The sequence below is a fragment of the Epargyreus clarus genome, unplaced genomic scaffold (assembly GCF_041222505.1).
Source record: "Epargyreus clarus isolate Ecla_fem2 unplaced genomic scaffold, WU_Ecla_fem_2.2 ptg000003l, whole genome shotgun sequence".
Lineage (NCBI taxonomy): Eukaryota > Metazoa > Arthropoda > Insecta > Lepidoptera > Hesperiidae > Epargyreus > Epargyreus clarus.
This window is the reverse complement of record NW_027332211.1, coordinates 1,708,483-1,722,325: the sequence shown is the minus strand read 5'-3', so window position 1 is coordinate 1,722,325 and position 13,843 is coordinate 1,708,483. Positions and strand designations below refer to the sequence as shown.

At 37.6% G+C, this 13,843-nt stretch overlaps 1 protein-coding gene across 17 annotated transcripts in view; it reads left to right on the top strand.

The window, feature by feature from the left end:
• The window catches only part of ewg (DNA-binding protein Ewg), an 18,548-nt gene extending 4,705 nt beyond the window's left edge, over window positions 1–13,843 (top strand). For 3 of the 17 annotated variants that reach the window (XM_073082745.1, XM_073082767.1, XM_073082739.1), the window contains exons 4-14: window positions 461–594; window positions 1,092–1,265; window positions 2,901–3,132; window positions 3,578–3,690; window positions 4,388–4,504; window positions 5,398–5,511; window positions 6,394–6,525; window positions 7,225–7,354; window positions 7,738–7,853; window positions 12,813–12,947; window positions 13,540–13,843. In XM_073082745.1, the coding sequence (XP_072938846.1) occupies window positions 461–594; window positions 1,092–1,265; window positions 2,901–3,132; window positions 3,578–3,690; window positions 4,388–4,504; window positions 5,398–5,511; window positions 6,394–6,525; window positions 7,225–7,354; window positions 7,738–7,853; window positions 12,813–12,947; window positions 13,540–13,581 (1,439 nt within the window). In that variant the 3' untranslated portion in view covers window positions 13,582–13,843. The remainder of the gene's footprint in view (window positions 1–460; window positions 595–1,091; window positions 1,266–2,900; window positions 3,133–3,577; window positions 3,691–4,387; window positions 4,505–5,397; window positions 5,512–6,393; window positions 6,526–7,224; window positions 7,355–7,737; window positions 7,854–12,812; window positions 12,948–13,539) is intronic. The other 14 variants (XM_073082852.1, XM_073082790.1, XM_073082781.1 and 11 more) reach the window with 14 other exon arrangements.

Here is a 13,843-nt window from a genome sequence, read left to right as displayed (position 1 = left end):
ACCTAAAACCAATAATTCATGTCAGTCTGTCGAGGTCATCTGATGTTTTTTCGAGGTATCTATACTCCAAGTAGCATTGCAAGACATGAAATATGTGTCAATACTTATGTAACATTCCATTTATCATTGACTAAGGGTTCGTACACAAAACTGCGATGCGACGTCGCATCGCAAAAATCTGCGAGCTACCTCGACGCATCGCATGAACTTGCGAATTGATTCGCATCGCACAGTGGTTGTTGTTGTTGGTCACCCTGAGAGACGCTACGCCGCACGATATCGCATCGCAGCAATTCTCATCGCAATTTTCTGCGTTGCGAATTCGCATCGCGTCGCATCGCAGTTTTGTGTTCGAGCCCTAAGACCATTTACAATTGATTGTATAAAAGTAAATGGTCTCAGTCAGTATCATAGCACATGTCACATATCATAATAATTAGCATGAGTTTAAAAACATTAGTCTCCCTAGGTCCAGTAGGCATGGCGGCGGCGGCGGCCATCGCGTCGTCCAAGAAGCGCAAGCGGCCGCACTCGTTCGAGACCAACCCCTCTGTGCGCAAGCGACACCAGAACAGACTGTTACGGAAGCTTAGGGTAGGTACAATTAAAATATTTAAAAAATTCAAAGTAACACTCACTCAATATGGTTTACTTACGATTGCAACTAATACTGTGATTTATTTTATATCATACATTATGATTATAGCTTTAAAAGTACAATTTAGTCTGTAGATTTCATTGCACAAATGTAAAGAAGTAACTTACAAATTTAATAAAAGGGTGCACAGGGGTGCAACCCTTTTACAATTTTGCAGATAGGGATATACGCTGAAGTCAAAATGTCGAAATGTGAGCGACTCTTGAAGACTATGAATCATCGTAGAAGTATCAACTTCTACCTGTAAAACTTAAAAATGTAAATATAGCAACTTTTATAGCCAGCTTTATGGTGTTGACCTTTATATGGTTGCAAAAATTATTTATCGTAATTTTTCTTAAACACCCTAAAATAAGTAAAATTACCGACAATACAAAATATATTAAAATTTCACTCGGGCGAAATTATTGACTGAAGATGGTCCTCCACGCAGCAAACGATCGAGGAGTTCGCGACGCGCGTGGGCCAGCAGGCGGTGGTGCTGGTGGCGACGCCGGGCAAGCCCAACACCTCGTACCGCGTGTTCGGCGCCAAGCCGCTCGAGGACGTGGTGCGCAACCTGCGCTGCATGATCATGGAGGAGCTCGAGAACGCCCTCGCGCAGCAGGTACACCACCAACTCTGTGCAATTACATCCCCATTTTAGTCCACTTTAGTCTATCTGATCCTTCCCCTGGAGAACACTCTCGCGCAGCAGGTACACCACCAACTCTGTGCAATTACATCCCCATTTTAGTCCACTTTAGTCTATCTGATCCTTCCCCTGGAGAACACTCTCGCGCAGCAGGTACACCACCAACTCTGTGCAATTACATCCCCATTTTAGTGCACTTTAGTCTATCTGATCCTTCCCCTGGAGAACACTCTCGTGCAACAGATACAACACCAATACCACTTCACTTGACTACTTCCTACTTTATTTTGTCCTTGATCTCAGTTAGGTGTGAGACATTGCAGCTTGGTGATGGTGGGGTAACCACTATGGTTCGACTCCGGAGGCACCACTGCCACGCCTATTTAATGAATTGCAGTTTTTTAACCATAATCTTCAATCCAGAGGTGGTAGTAGCCATTTATCATCAGGCATCTGCATGCCCGTTTGTTACTTGCATATTATTAAAAAATGGTCTTCAAGACCAACAACCCATCACTCATTGATTTCAGGTGTCATTTTATTTGCTCTAAGCAAATCATTCATTGACTCACTCTTAGTATAATTATTTAATATTAAGAGGCACCATGTAACCTACATTATGCTTCCTAACCTGTAACTAGTGTGACATATTACCTTATTGTGGAACGATCTAATTTAATCCTTAGGAACAGCAATGCATCCATGACCATAATTTTATCTGTTTTTTGACCTCTTTTGTTACGAGACATTGTAACCTAAACCTCATAGGCAGACTTATTATGCTTATTCTAAACCTCAAGTTAAACCGTTGTCCTATTTGGAGTTGGCTATAGATGTTCAAGAGGAGCAATTCCCACTTTACATTAAAAACATGTAGCCCAGAAGCATTTGGAATTTGTGTTACATTGAAAAAAAATATATTAATGACAGAACAAAAAATTGTTACATTACTTATTTAATCAATTGGATACATATTGATAAAGTGGTCGATTGACGACTGTCGTGGATGGCGAGTTGTTAAAAGATTGTTGAAAATAATTGTTTAGGGACTTATCATTTTTAACTGCTAACAGAGTTAATGCTGTGTTACTGTACCTCATTTATCATTATCATCATCATAATTTACTAAAATCATTTATCAGTATAAAGTAGTTTGTAAGAGTGTTGCCAAACCCACGTCCCACGACCCACGTCGATTGACTGACGACACAGTCTTGCTCTACCATCGGCTGACTGTCGAACAACTAAAGCCATTTTGGATATGGATCGTTGATCAATGAACTGTCAATCGACCGAGTAACTAATGTTGGATTGATCGTGGACCGATCGACTGAACTTAAATAAGTTCTGAACGCTTTTCGGTTGCGTGCAATTGATTGATCGGCGACACATTAGCAAACGTTCGTCGATCTATATTATGCAAAATTTAGATACTCGCGAACAATTCGCCAAGTAACTCGCCGAACAATGTCCTCTGTCCATTGATTCGAGCTAATATCGTATTCGCACAGAAATCGGGCAAGCATCCTAATTTAATACGCCCTTATTTCCATACCCGTATTGTCGCGTATTCGTCTTTGTTCGTCGAGTATCTAAACGTTGCATTAGCCGGCTCGTGCGGGCGCGGCGGCGGGGTGCGTGTGTGTGGGGGCGGAGTCGCCAAGGCTAACGGGTCAGTTCGGGCTGGGCGGGGGCCCGCAGGCGCCGGCGCCGCCGCAGGAGGACCCGTCGCTGTTCGAGCTGCCGCCGCTCATCATCGACGGCATCCCCACACCGGTGGAGAAGATGACGCAAGCTCAGCTGCGCGCCTTCATCCCGCTTATGCTCAAGTACTCCATGGGTGAGTTCATAAACGTATTACACACTTAAAACGTACTTCCGAATCTACTGTCCAATTTATACTCATATCGTGGTTGAACGTTACGATGTTCTGTTGTTGTGGTAGTAATTCATTTTATAGATAGCCAAAAACCTAGTACCGTAGTACTAGTAGTTAGAACCAGACTAGCCTTACTTCAAAAAACAATATACAATATGGAGAAAAGTAAAAGTGTGCAACATTTTTAAATTACGAAAATACACATAGGTCAAAAGTTATTAAAATGCAGTTAGGCCACTCTGGTTCTGGCAGCCTCGCTAGCCAGCAGAAATTTAAATTAACTTAAAATGTATCGATTATTTCCATAATGAATTAAAGGGCTCAGTATCTCTATTACTATATTAAAACAAGAAATATTTGTTTAATGAGGGTAGAGCAAAACATTAACAAAAGCACTTGTGGCCAGTGCGCGGCAAGCCGGGCTGGGGCCGCGAGTCCACGCGGCCGCCGTGGTGGCCCAAGGACCTGCCGTGGGCCAACGTGCGCATGGACGCTCGCACCGAGGACGAGAAGCAGAAGGTAACCTCTTTATACTTGTAGACTCTTCATGACCCGCGAGACGGAGCGGTCAACGAGATCCACTAACGCGCAAAGAATTTCTGCTTCGATCCCCGGCCGTACAGACAATTGAATGATGAAATGGATATCTGTTCTGGGAATGAGTGTTTGTTTATTGTCTTTGTGTGTGTGTCCATGACACCCACGACAGGGAATCCTAGTGTGGGGATGCGAGTGTTAAAAGCTTTGTATACTGTGTCAAACTAATGTGAATGTTTTCGCCATACCATTCGTGTGTTGTATCATTGAATGTTAGCACTCACTGTCTTCCTATGGTGAGTAAATTGGTTGCGGTGTCGGGTGTTTTCCTGAAAAGTTATTATTTTCCTGCACGGCCAAAGTGCGTTTTTGCTTTAACGCTCAAGTGCCCGTATTCAATTTGGAGCTTGTCTCATTTGAATTAGGATGCCACTTATAACAAACATTATAACAACTTAACAATAATGATGCTTGTTTACTTCTCATGCCATATTTGTACAATATTCACTATATCTACAATATTTGTATGCGTTAGTATAGTCCGAGTAAAACTCGCTCTGAATATAGAAATTAATCGCGTCGCCATAGCAAATTGTATGATTACACCTGCTCGCAACAACTTCAGAGCGGACTAGCAGTTTGGCGCGGACTATAAGATTATAAAATATTCCCCCGCCAGATGTCGTGGACGCACGCGCTGCGGCAGATCGTGATCAACTGCTACAAGTACCACGGCCGCGAGGACCTGCTGCCCGCATTCACCGACGACGACGACAAAGGACCGCCCACACAGCCCGTTAGTACAACAGACTATCTTTTATTTATATTTGTAGTATGTATTGGTTTTGGGGACTAGTCATTATCTGTAGTATTATTTTCGGTGGGACTGGGAATAATCTAATGTTATAAATCTTCGTAGAAAGATATAACGATTTTTAATTTATTATTTCACTGGTATTGGTTATGATTTTTTACTAACGTTTGCAGGCGGATGTTCTCCTAGATATTAATGCTATGATTTTAGAATCGTAATATCTAATATTAGATATTATTATATTTGAAAAAAGTTGTTGTTGATCATTTGATTTATTGTTCAATATGTAAGTAATACAAATTCATAACCACATTATGTTATAATTCTGGCTACGGAAAGTGATAGTCAAATTTTAATTTTTTTTTTTACAAATTAAACAACATTCAAGATGTGTTAATTTATTCGAACATTGTGTTTAAAATAGTTTTTAAGAATATTCAAAATTTTCTTTCAATGTTTGTGCTAACTTTTTTTGGAATGCTGCTCATTGGATCTGGTAACATTTAAAATTTATATTTATATTACATTTTTATTACAAAATTTCTCTTTCTACGCTTCTATTGTATACGTGTTGCGTTCTATGTTCTCTATCAACAATTTGACTTGTTTATTATAACGCGATTTTATACGTACAATATGAATTCCATATACGTACGTGCGCGGGTCTACATTATTATCTGCAACGGCAACGTAACGGTGTCACGGTTACATGTCGTTCCTCGTGTGCGTGGGCGTGTATATTCTCTATAACGCCGACGCGTATCGGTGTCGCCTATCGTTGTTCATGTTTGTGTGCGTACATATTATTCTCTGTAACGCGGTCGTGTGACGGTGTCGCGGTTTCCTGACAATGTGCGTGTGGATCGCGCGCATAGATCTCTGCGTGCATGCCGGCGGGCAGCGCGAGCGCGCGGTCGGAGGGCGCGTCGTCGTCGGCGCTGGCGTCGCCGCCCGTCTGCATCGACCAGATGACGCTCGCCGACGTTGACGTACGCACGCACACACTGACACTATTGCAATATGAATGTGCTAATCATACACAATTGAAACCGTTGAGAGACAACATTTTGAACGTGATTAATAATCGTGTTAATTTTAAGAAATACGTACCAACTTCTTATAAAAATTACTATTTTCAAAGATTTTCCTATTTAGAATATTTCTACCTCATCTGTACGTTTTTCTACCTTACGCTACCCTTACATATTTATCCTAATTCTTCTCTACTTTTTTCCCTCATTATTTCTTTCTTCCTTTATTTTCTCTCTCTTACCTATCTTATCTATCATTAAAAAAATACATCAATTGAACTTAAACAGTTCGTCCAACAATTTTATATTAAATCATTTAATAATATTAAATTATCTAATTATAAATACACTTAATCATTTTATTACATTCATAAAATTGCCTTTGTTTCACACTAAATCAAATTTTAAATCAATCACTAAGTTAACAAAATATAAAACACATAGCTTTGCCATAAAATATATTTACATCAAATAAACACTATGACCGGTGTCGAAAATTCGTACAAAACGTATGTATGTTCGCGTATTTATAAGCCATTGCCACAACGTGTGTGTGTTCACGTTTCGTATATTATGCAACATTTAGATACTCGCTGAGTTCATGTGAATAAGCGTGAATATATGAATAACCTAACGGTATAGATATACGGTATTCGTCACGATCTTCATTATCCGCCCATCCGTCCATTATCCGCGGGATGTTATTTTCCAAGAGCGTATTACAAAATTTCGCGTATATATTCGTCCGCGATGGTTTAATACTCGCCCTTGTTTGGCGAGTCACTCGACACATTGTTCGGTGGTATGTAAACGTTGCATAACGGTGGCATGGGTGGTCAGATGTCGCAGTACGCGCCGGCGGTGCTCCAGACGATCACGAACCCGGACGGCACGGTGTCGCTGATCCAGGTGGACCCCAACAGCCCCATCATCACGCTGCCCGACGGCACGACCGCGCAAGTGGTTAGTATGGTAATTATGACACATCATTTATACCGTTTCTATGTTATATCTCTATGTGTTGTTGTCTGTCGGTGTCGTTGGTTTTAGTCTCGACGTAGTAATGTAGAAGTAATTCATTTTGGAACTATTTTATTTTGGTAATATTTTAAGTAGACTTGTGAACGTCTTTACTTTGGTTACGCATGATCTGTTAAATGGTAATTGGATGGTTTTTAGTAATTCTATAAAATAATGTTAAAATATTTATTTCAGGTTGGTTACCAAGTACATTGATGGTATTACCAATTTAATATTAGGCGAATTGCATGTTTCTGTTCTTATTCGCAAAAGAATAATTATAACTAAATGTACTAAGTTCTTACCACGTTCAAGTTTCTGACCAAGTTCAGTTTGCAATTTTGCATTATGCAATTTAACCGGTGAATTTCTAGCCCAAAATTCTTACAAGTACGAGTATATAAATTTCAAATTAAGGAACATAATTTCATATTTTCTCAATGTATTTTGTTATGAAAAATTATTAATATCAGCATTTTCGATATTTTATAATTTGTGATGTTCTTTTTTCTAAAATCTATGAAAACTATTTTCCTAAAGATTTTCTATGATACTATTTTATGAATTTACCATACGTTTCTAACTTAAACAAATTGTTTCAAGTACATTATCATTACGAAGTATTCTCACACGTGTTGTTCTCGGTGGCAGATCCACAGCAGCGACGGCGCGGTGGCGGGGCTGGAGGGCGAGGGCGCGGTGGCGGTGGACCTCAACGCGGTGGCCGAGGCCACGCTCAACCACGACGGACAGATCATACTCACCGGCGAGGACGGACACGGTACACACTTTTGTTTCACTTATACTGCTTTGAAACGACGAATATAAAAAATAGATAGGACGAATATTTGTCAGCCACAGTTGGCACCCAGTGGCAAAATAAGCAACTATGTATCGATGCCATCTATAGACACCTGTTTGAAGGCCTATGTCCAGCAGTGGACCTTAGAAGGCTGATGGATGAAATCGACCCCAAATAAGATTAAATTCTTACTTGAGGTTGGCCACAGATAATTTGCTATTATGCTACCCCAATGAGAAGTTAATTGGAACGCTTCGAATGTGGACGGCGGTGTCTTAAAGAGTCGAAATAAAAAAGTTTCTACTAAACTAATGTGTAATGGTGAATGGTTTGTATATAATGGTACGGTGGTTGTGTTGCAGGGTACCCGGTGTCGGTGTCGGGCGTGATCACGGTGCCGGTGTCTGCGAGCGTGTACCAGTCCATGGTGGCGTCCATGCAGCACCACGACGGCGTGTGCGTCGCGCCGCTCGTGCAGGTGCCGCAACCTCACCACACCGTCAAGATCGAGATCGATTAGACGCCCCGTTGTTAATAATCAATCTGGATCGGCAAACTAAAAAATGACAATTTCTTCGTTATAATGATTTCACAATTGTTTGTACTAGATCGATTAGATGGGACGGCGCTCACGCCCGTTGTTGATAATCGATCTGGACCGGCAAACCAAAAATTGACAATTTCTTTGTACTAGATATTTTTAAGTTTTGATTATTGGTTGTTATGAATCTAAAAAATATAAATACTATAAATTAAAAAGAAAACACAGTTTTCAAACATACGCGCGGTGGATTATGGCCTAATCCTTCTCATCCTGAGAGGAGACCCATACCCAGCAGTGAGATGAAAATAGGTTGATGATATAAATCGGATAGATTGATTATTAATATCGGACGTAAATCGTTATCTATACATCCTAAGCCGCCGACAGCAATTTTTATTCGAATAGAAGTCCTAGTCGTTTTATCATATCCGCATGACACACACATAACTCACACAACACCCTTCGACGGAGCTGAACTCAAAATAAAAAAAATCAATACCAAGCAAATAACTTAAATGTAAATTTAAAAGTTCGCTCTAACTATTGGTTCATCAGAAATATTCTACAGTTTTATTCCAATATAAGTTACAAATTGATTGATAGGCTATTCTAATAACAAAAAAACCAGTTTGAAAACAATAGAATTTTATTTATAAATTGCAATATAATACTAGTCAAGTACATTATAGTTAAACGTTTATTTTTAATTATCACAGTATTTAGACTGATGGAATCTATAAAAATTGCGTAATTTTTATGGCCATATTTAGTATTTTACGTAGGAAATATATGAGGCTTTATAGAAATGTATAGAGAATCTTTAAAATCGACGACGCATGGGCGAGTCTTTTACATAAATCCGAAATACCATTTAAAATTATACCAAAGTTTTATCATTTAATCTATTGGTAGATAGAGAAAGATATATTTATACAAATATATAAATTATTACGTCACAAGACACTATGTCATGTACACACCTTGCGTTTAATTATGTAAATCCGTGCCATTAAACACTTAGTCGCTAATTATAATTTATTTTTATAATGGTGATATTTTTGTAGAATAAAGTTAGACATAAATTTATGCTTAGATCTTCGTTACGAATGCCCGTTACATAGAATATATTAGCCTATTGCTACATTTTATTACATTTACATATTTGTCGAATTTAAATATTGGAAGGTCCCGTTTATAACTACAAACATTGAACGTGTCATACAAGGACCGTGGCAGGAAAAAAAATATTTTCAATATTATGTTTTATCAGGCACGGTGCATGTCGGCGCGGCTGTGTTACAATAGATATATGGACCTGAAAGTTTGAATGAATGAATGTAATCCATTCCATACAGGATTGGAATTGCTCTTCTGGTGTTTTAAAAACGCACTTACGCACTTATTACAAAATTATATCTATTTTTTTAATAAATGAAATCGTTGTCTTATGTTCATCTTTTAAATTCGACAAATATTTGAATTATTCTAAATTAGCATGCTTGTTGTGTTTTTGTGAAATAATTTATTTTACTTATGTTAATTATGATGATCTACATGATCGTATGTGAGGCTCGTATTTACTAGATAAAAAAGTATATGCAATCAGACTTCATGCTAAAATGCTCAAAGCTTTAGAATTGCAATGACGTAAGTGCAAATACTTTGCACTTGGAAAAGTGCCCTTGAATCGGGCCTTCGATACCTTTGTAACAAATATGGGGCTGACAAAGTGTTCAGATGGTTGCATAAGGTATCATGTGATCCAAATCAGTGCTACCAGCATTTTGATTACTACAGATAGTGCTGTATAACTGTGCAATATTTTATGTGTATATTGTTTTGAGATGTATGTGTAAGTCGACGAGCATTTTGATGGACAGGGACGGCCACTATAAGTTTTCAGTATTCTCAGGAGAATCTTTGAACTTTGTGTATTTAGCGGCTAGTCAACGCATTCTGTGTAACTTGTAACCGGAATCTTCGCACAATATAGAAGCATGATCGTATTTTCATAAGTTTCCTGAATTCAACTTTTCTGTCTCTTATAAACTATAAGTATATAATATTAAAATGAGAAAAAAGTTGTGAATAGGAAATATTTAAAAAGGAAAGGTAACGTTAATGGAACTTGTACAGTACTGTGTGGTTGGTCGATATGTTGACTACATCCATTTATAATCCTTGTCGACCTACACAACATTGCATGACTTAGTTATAATGCATGTTGATTTAGCCCTCCATAGTCACTAGTATAAGTTACCATCTACTATACAGATACCAAAGTTTTAATCATGAAAAAGTCTGTTTTATTTTGAAAATTTAAGGCAAAAGTGAGGGCTTGAGGAAATTTAAAGAAACCTTTCTTGTAATGTTTTGTTTTAATTTAGGAAAAAAACACGTATTGCAGTACTATGTGATGCCTTGTTTTGGCTTATTTTCGGCAATTTTTTTAGTAAAATACTACGAATGTAGTAACAAAAAAAGTAACAGGTAGAGTCGAGGTCTACCTTAAATCCCAGATAGGATTTAGAAAGATGTCCGTAGGATAGTGCCTTCGTGAATAGTAGTCCGTCCACTCACAATCGGGTAGGATCAGTTAAAAAAAAATAAAAGAAAATAATAAAATATCTAAGATAATGAGAAGTGTAACTAAAAACTGGTTGACTACAACATTTTACATGCATTTATTTCGTGGACTTCTTTAGAGTTCCTCATGTCCAGTATTTTATTAACAGACTTCAAAAAGGAGGTGGTTCTCAATTCGGCCGGTATATTTTTTTCCGAATAAAATATCCAAAGAGCATAATTGTTTTGTTTCGTTTTTTTTTGTTTGTTATATGGACGTGATAGTGTGTGCTCTCTGAGGTGCTACTAATGTACATTTTTAAGTTATTGATAAGGCAAATAAAGTATATATTTACAACTACAGTAGTTACTAATATATTATGTCTCTTAGATTCGTTAATAGTGTTAATTTGTAAAGTGCATTTGTTTTTATGATTGTACCAAAGTTATTCAGGGGCTGTTGGAATTTGTTAGGCTTTGAAGGTAAAAAAATACAACACTAAAAATATTGAAGTTTACAGAAAAAAATCTTGCCAACAAATGTGTTAGAATTTTAATACAAGATTCGGCGATGAAAAAAATAGTTCTCACTTACAGAACTAGTTGAAACTTCGTAGAACTAATGCAGGAACAATAAAGATTAGTTTCTCTCTTATATTAATAACAAGTGGATTATGTGATCCCTACCTCGAAGACTTTTAAAGGCTAGAAAGTAAATAAATTGTATATTATTTATGGACGACTCTTATTAATATACCAGCGTCTCCCAGCCTTTTTCAGTCAACGGACCCTTAGGAACTCTAGCACAGTTTTCACGGACCTCCTTAATAAAATAAACAGCAATAAAAACGGATTACGTATTTATTTTAGTTATTACAGATACAAGAAAAAAAAACAAATACATAATTATAACTGTTTATTATGAAAAATATGAAAAAAATAAATAATGTGAAGGTTGGTGTTGTACAGACCAACCTTCACATTATTTAAATACAGAAACATCAACCCGAATATCCCATTCGGGTTGATGTTTCTGTATTTGTTTTTTGTATAAACAAGAGTAGAGAATTCCTTTTCACATAGGTATATGTGGTTGAAAAAAGCAGTAAATCGGCCCTTTTGCAATAAATGAGCAATTTATGTATGGTCCAGAGATGATACTCGTGGACACCCCAGGGGTCCGCGGACCACAGGTTGGGAAACGCAGTAATATACAATCTATCGTTCGTTTTACCTGGCAAAGATCGACATTAGGTAATGTCTTCCTACCAGATATTGTCAAACGACGATCGACGATAGATTGATTATTTATAATAGGTGTTGTTTGTTGTTGATTATCGATCGACGTTTACAATGAACGCATTTAAGCACTCTCAGTCGGATGTACCTAGTGTACAATTTATTTGTGTTGGCTTTATATTATTTTGTTATGTTACACAATGTTTTGTTGTTGTTGTTGTGTTATGTTGCACTGAGAGTTTTATGTTGTTGGATATTTTATATAGTTTCAGTTACTGCAGAGCATATCGACATTATTACGAGGAATGTATCTGTCTGTTGATTTTTTATTTCCTTATTTTTTATAATCTTTTAACTGCTTAAAGGTTAAAAAAAAAGGATGACACTCTGATTATAATACAAAATAACAACAATAATAGTAATACTAAATTCAAGTTTTATATAAAATTGATACTATTATACTAGTTGGTCCATTTTATACTTTCTATCAAGTGATGTTGAGTTGCTTCTCAAATCCATGAAAGTATCGAGTGACATAAAACTTTTAGTGCGTAGTTGAGAGTATATTTTTGCTATGTTGTGTGCGAGTGCCGCCAGTAATAAACACTAGTATGTGTTGTGTCGTTTTATTTTTCTTTTGAGCCACTTCCGCTTGGTCGCTCTTGCCACCCTTTGTCAGTGTTGCCAGCATGCTGAGGTGAGTATTGTTTTTTGTATTTTTGTTTTATATTTTATTTGCTGTAGTTTAAACTATATCAAATTGCGTAGATGGTTAAATCCGATAATATAAGTCATAGATAAAATACTCTAAAAAGATACTGGGTTAATTTTGACAATAAACTAAAATTGTATATTTAAATTTTTTCGCTGCTCCTTTCGGATTTGTCCATCTGCACAGATTGCGTGTGTATCAAATTTTACTTAGATTTTTATGTATGATTGTGATACATGCTGTAGATATTTTGACGTCCCTAGTATATAGTAGAATTTCGAGTTTCCAAGTCGTTCGTTAATAGTATATTAGTGTACGTATAGCTACGTAGAGTAGCGGCGTGTAGTCGCGTGCGAGCTGATGTGTGCACGGCGCAGGTGGAGCAGAACGGCGAGGCGCTGGAGGCCATCTCCATGAGCGGCGGCGTGGCGCAGGTGGTGCTGCAGGGCGCCGAGCCGCAGGTGCTGCAGGTGCTCAGCCTCAAGGACGCCACCGTGCTCACCAAGCACATGGTCAGTACGGTACACTAATATAATCAATCTTTTATTTATAGACGATTGAATTTTTAAAAAATCTTAGATTTTTTTTAAATTTCGGCCTTTGGTTAGCAACAATTAGGTAGATTGATTATTGATACTTGACATTAATAAACATTTTTTTTATCTCAGAAATAGTTTGAGACAAGTATTAAAAGAAAATTTTAAACTTCGATCTTTGATAAGCAAAAATTACGTAAATTGATTATTGATATAGTCCGCTTAGAACTGCTAGTCCGCTCTGCATATTGAAATGAGTCGCGTCGCAATAGCAAATTCTATGACGACATCTGCTCGCAACAACTTCAGAGCGGTCTAGTAGTTTGCCGCGAACTATATTTGACAATAAAATGTATGCTAAAATATTATGATAATAGACATTTTATATTATCTTTGAAATAATTTACGATAAGCATTCAAAGATGGTTAAATACAAACAAGCACTGACAAGGTTCTTGCTTGGAAATATTCCTTAAGAATGTTCTGTATTTTACTAATCTGTAGCAAATTTAAATGTTAAGGTTGTAATCAGTACACATAAAGAAGTATTTTTATTTGTGTAAAGCAGCAGGTGAAGTCGGAGCGCGACGCCGTGGCCGCGGACTCCTAGCCGCCGGACGGCCGCCGCCCGCCGCCCGCGCTCGCCGCTCCACACAACTGAACATCATCGCACATCGACACAAATCATATATTGACGGTGTAGTATAGTTGACATGTTATTTGCACTGAATCATCCTATTAAGAATGGTAAGACACCATATAAATTACCTTATTAACGCTAGGCAAAGGGAAAGGGGAAGTGTACATGAAAGAGTTTGGTATTTTATCCTTGTGGGATAAATGTATATTAGATTGCAATGTTAATATAAATT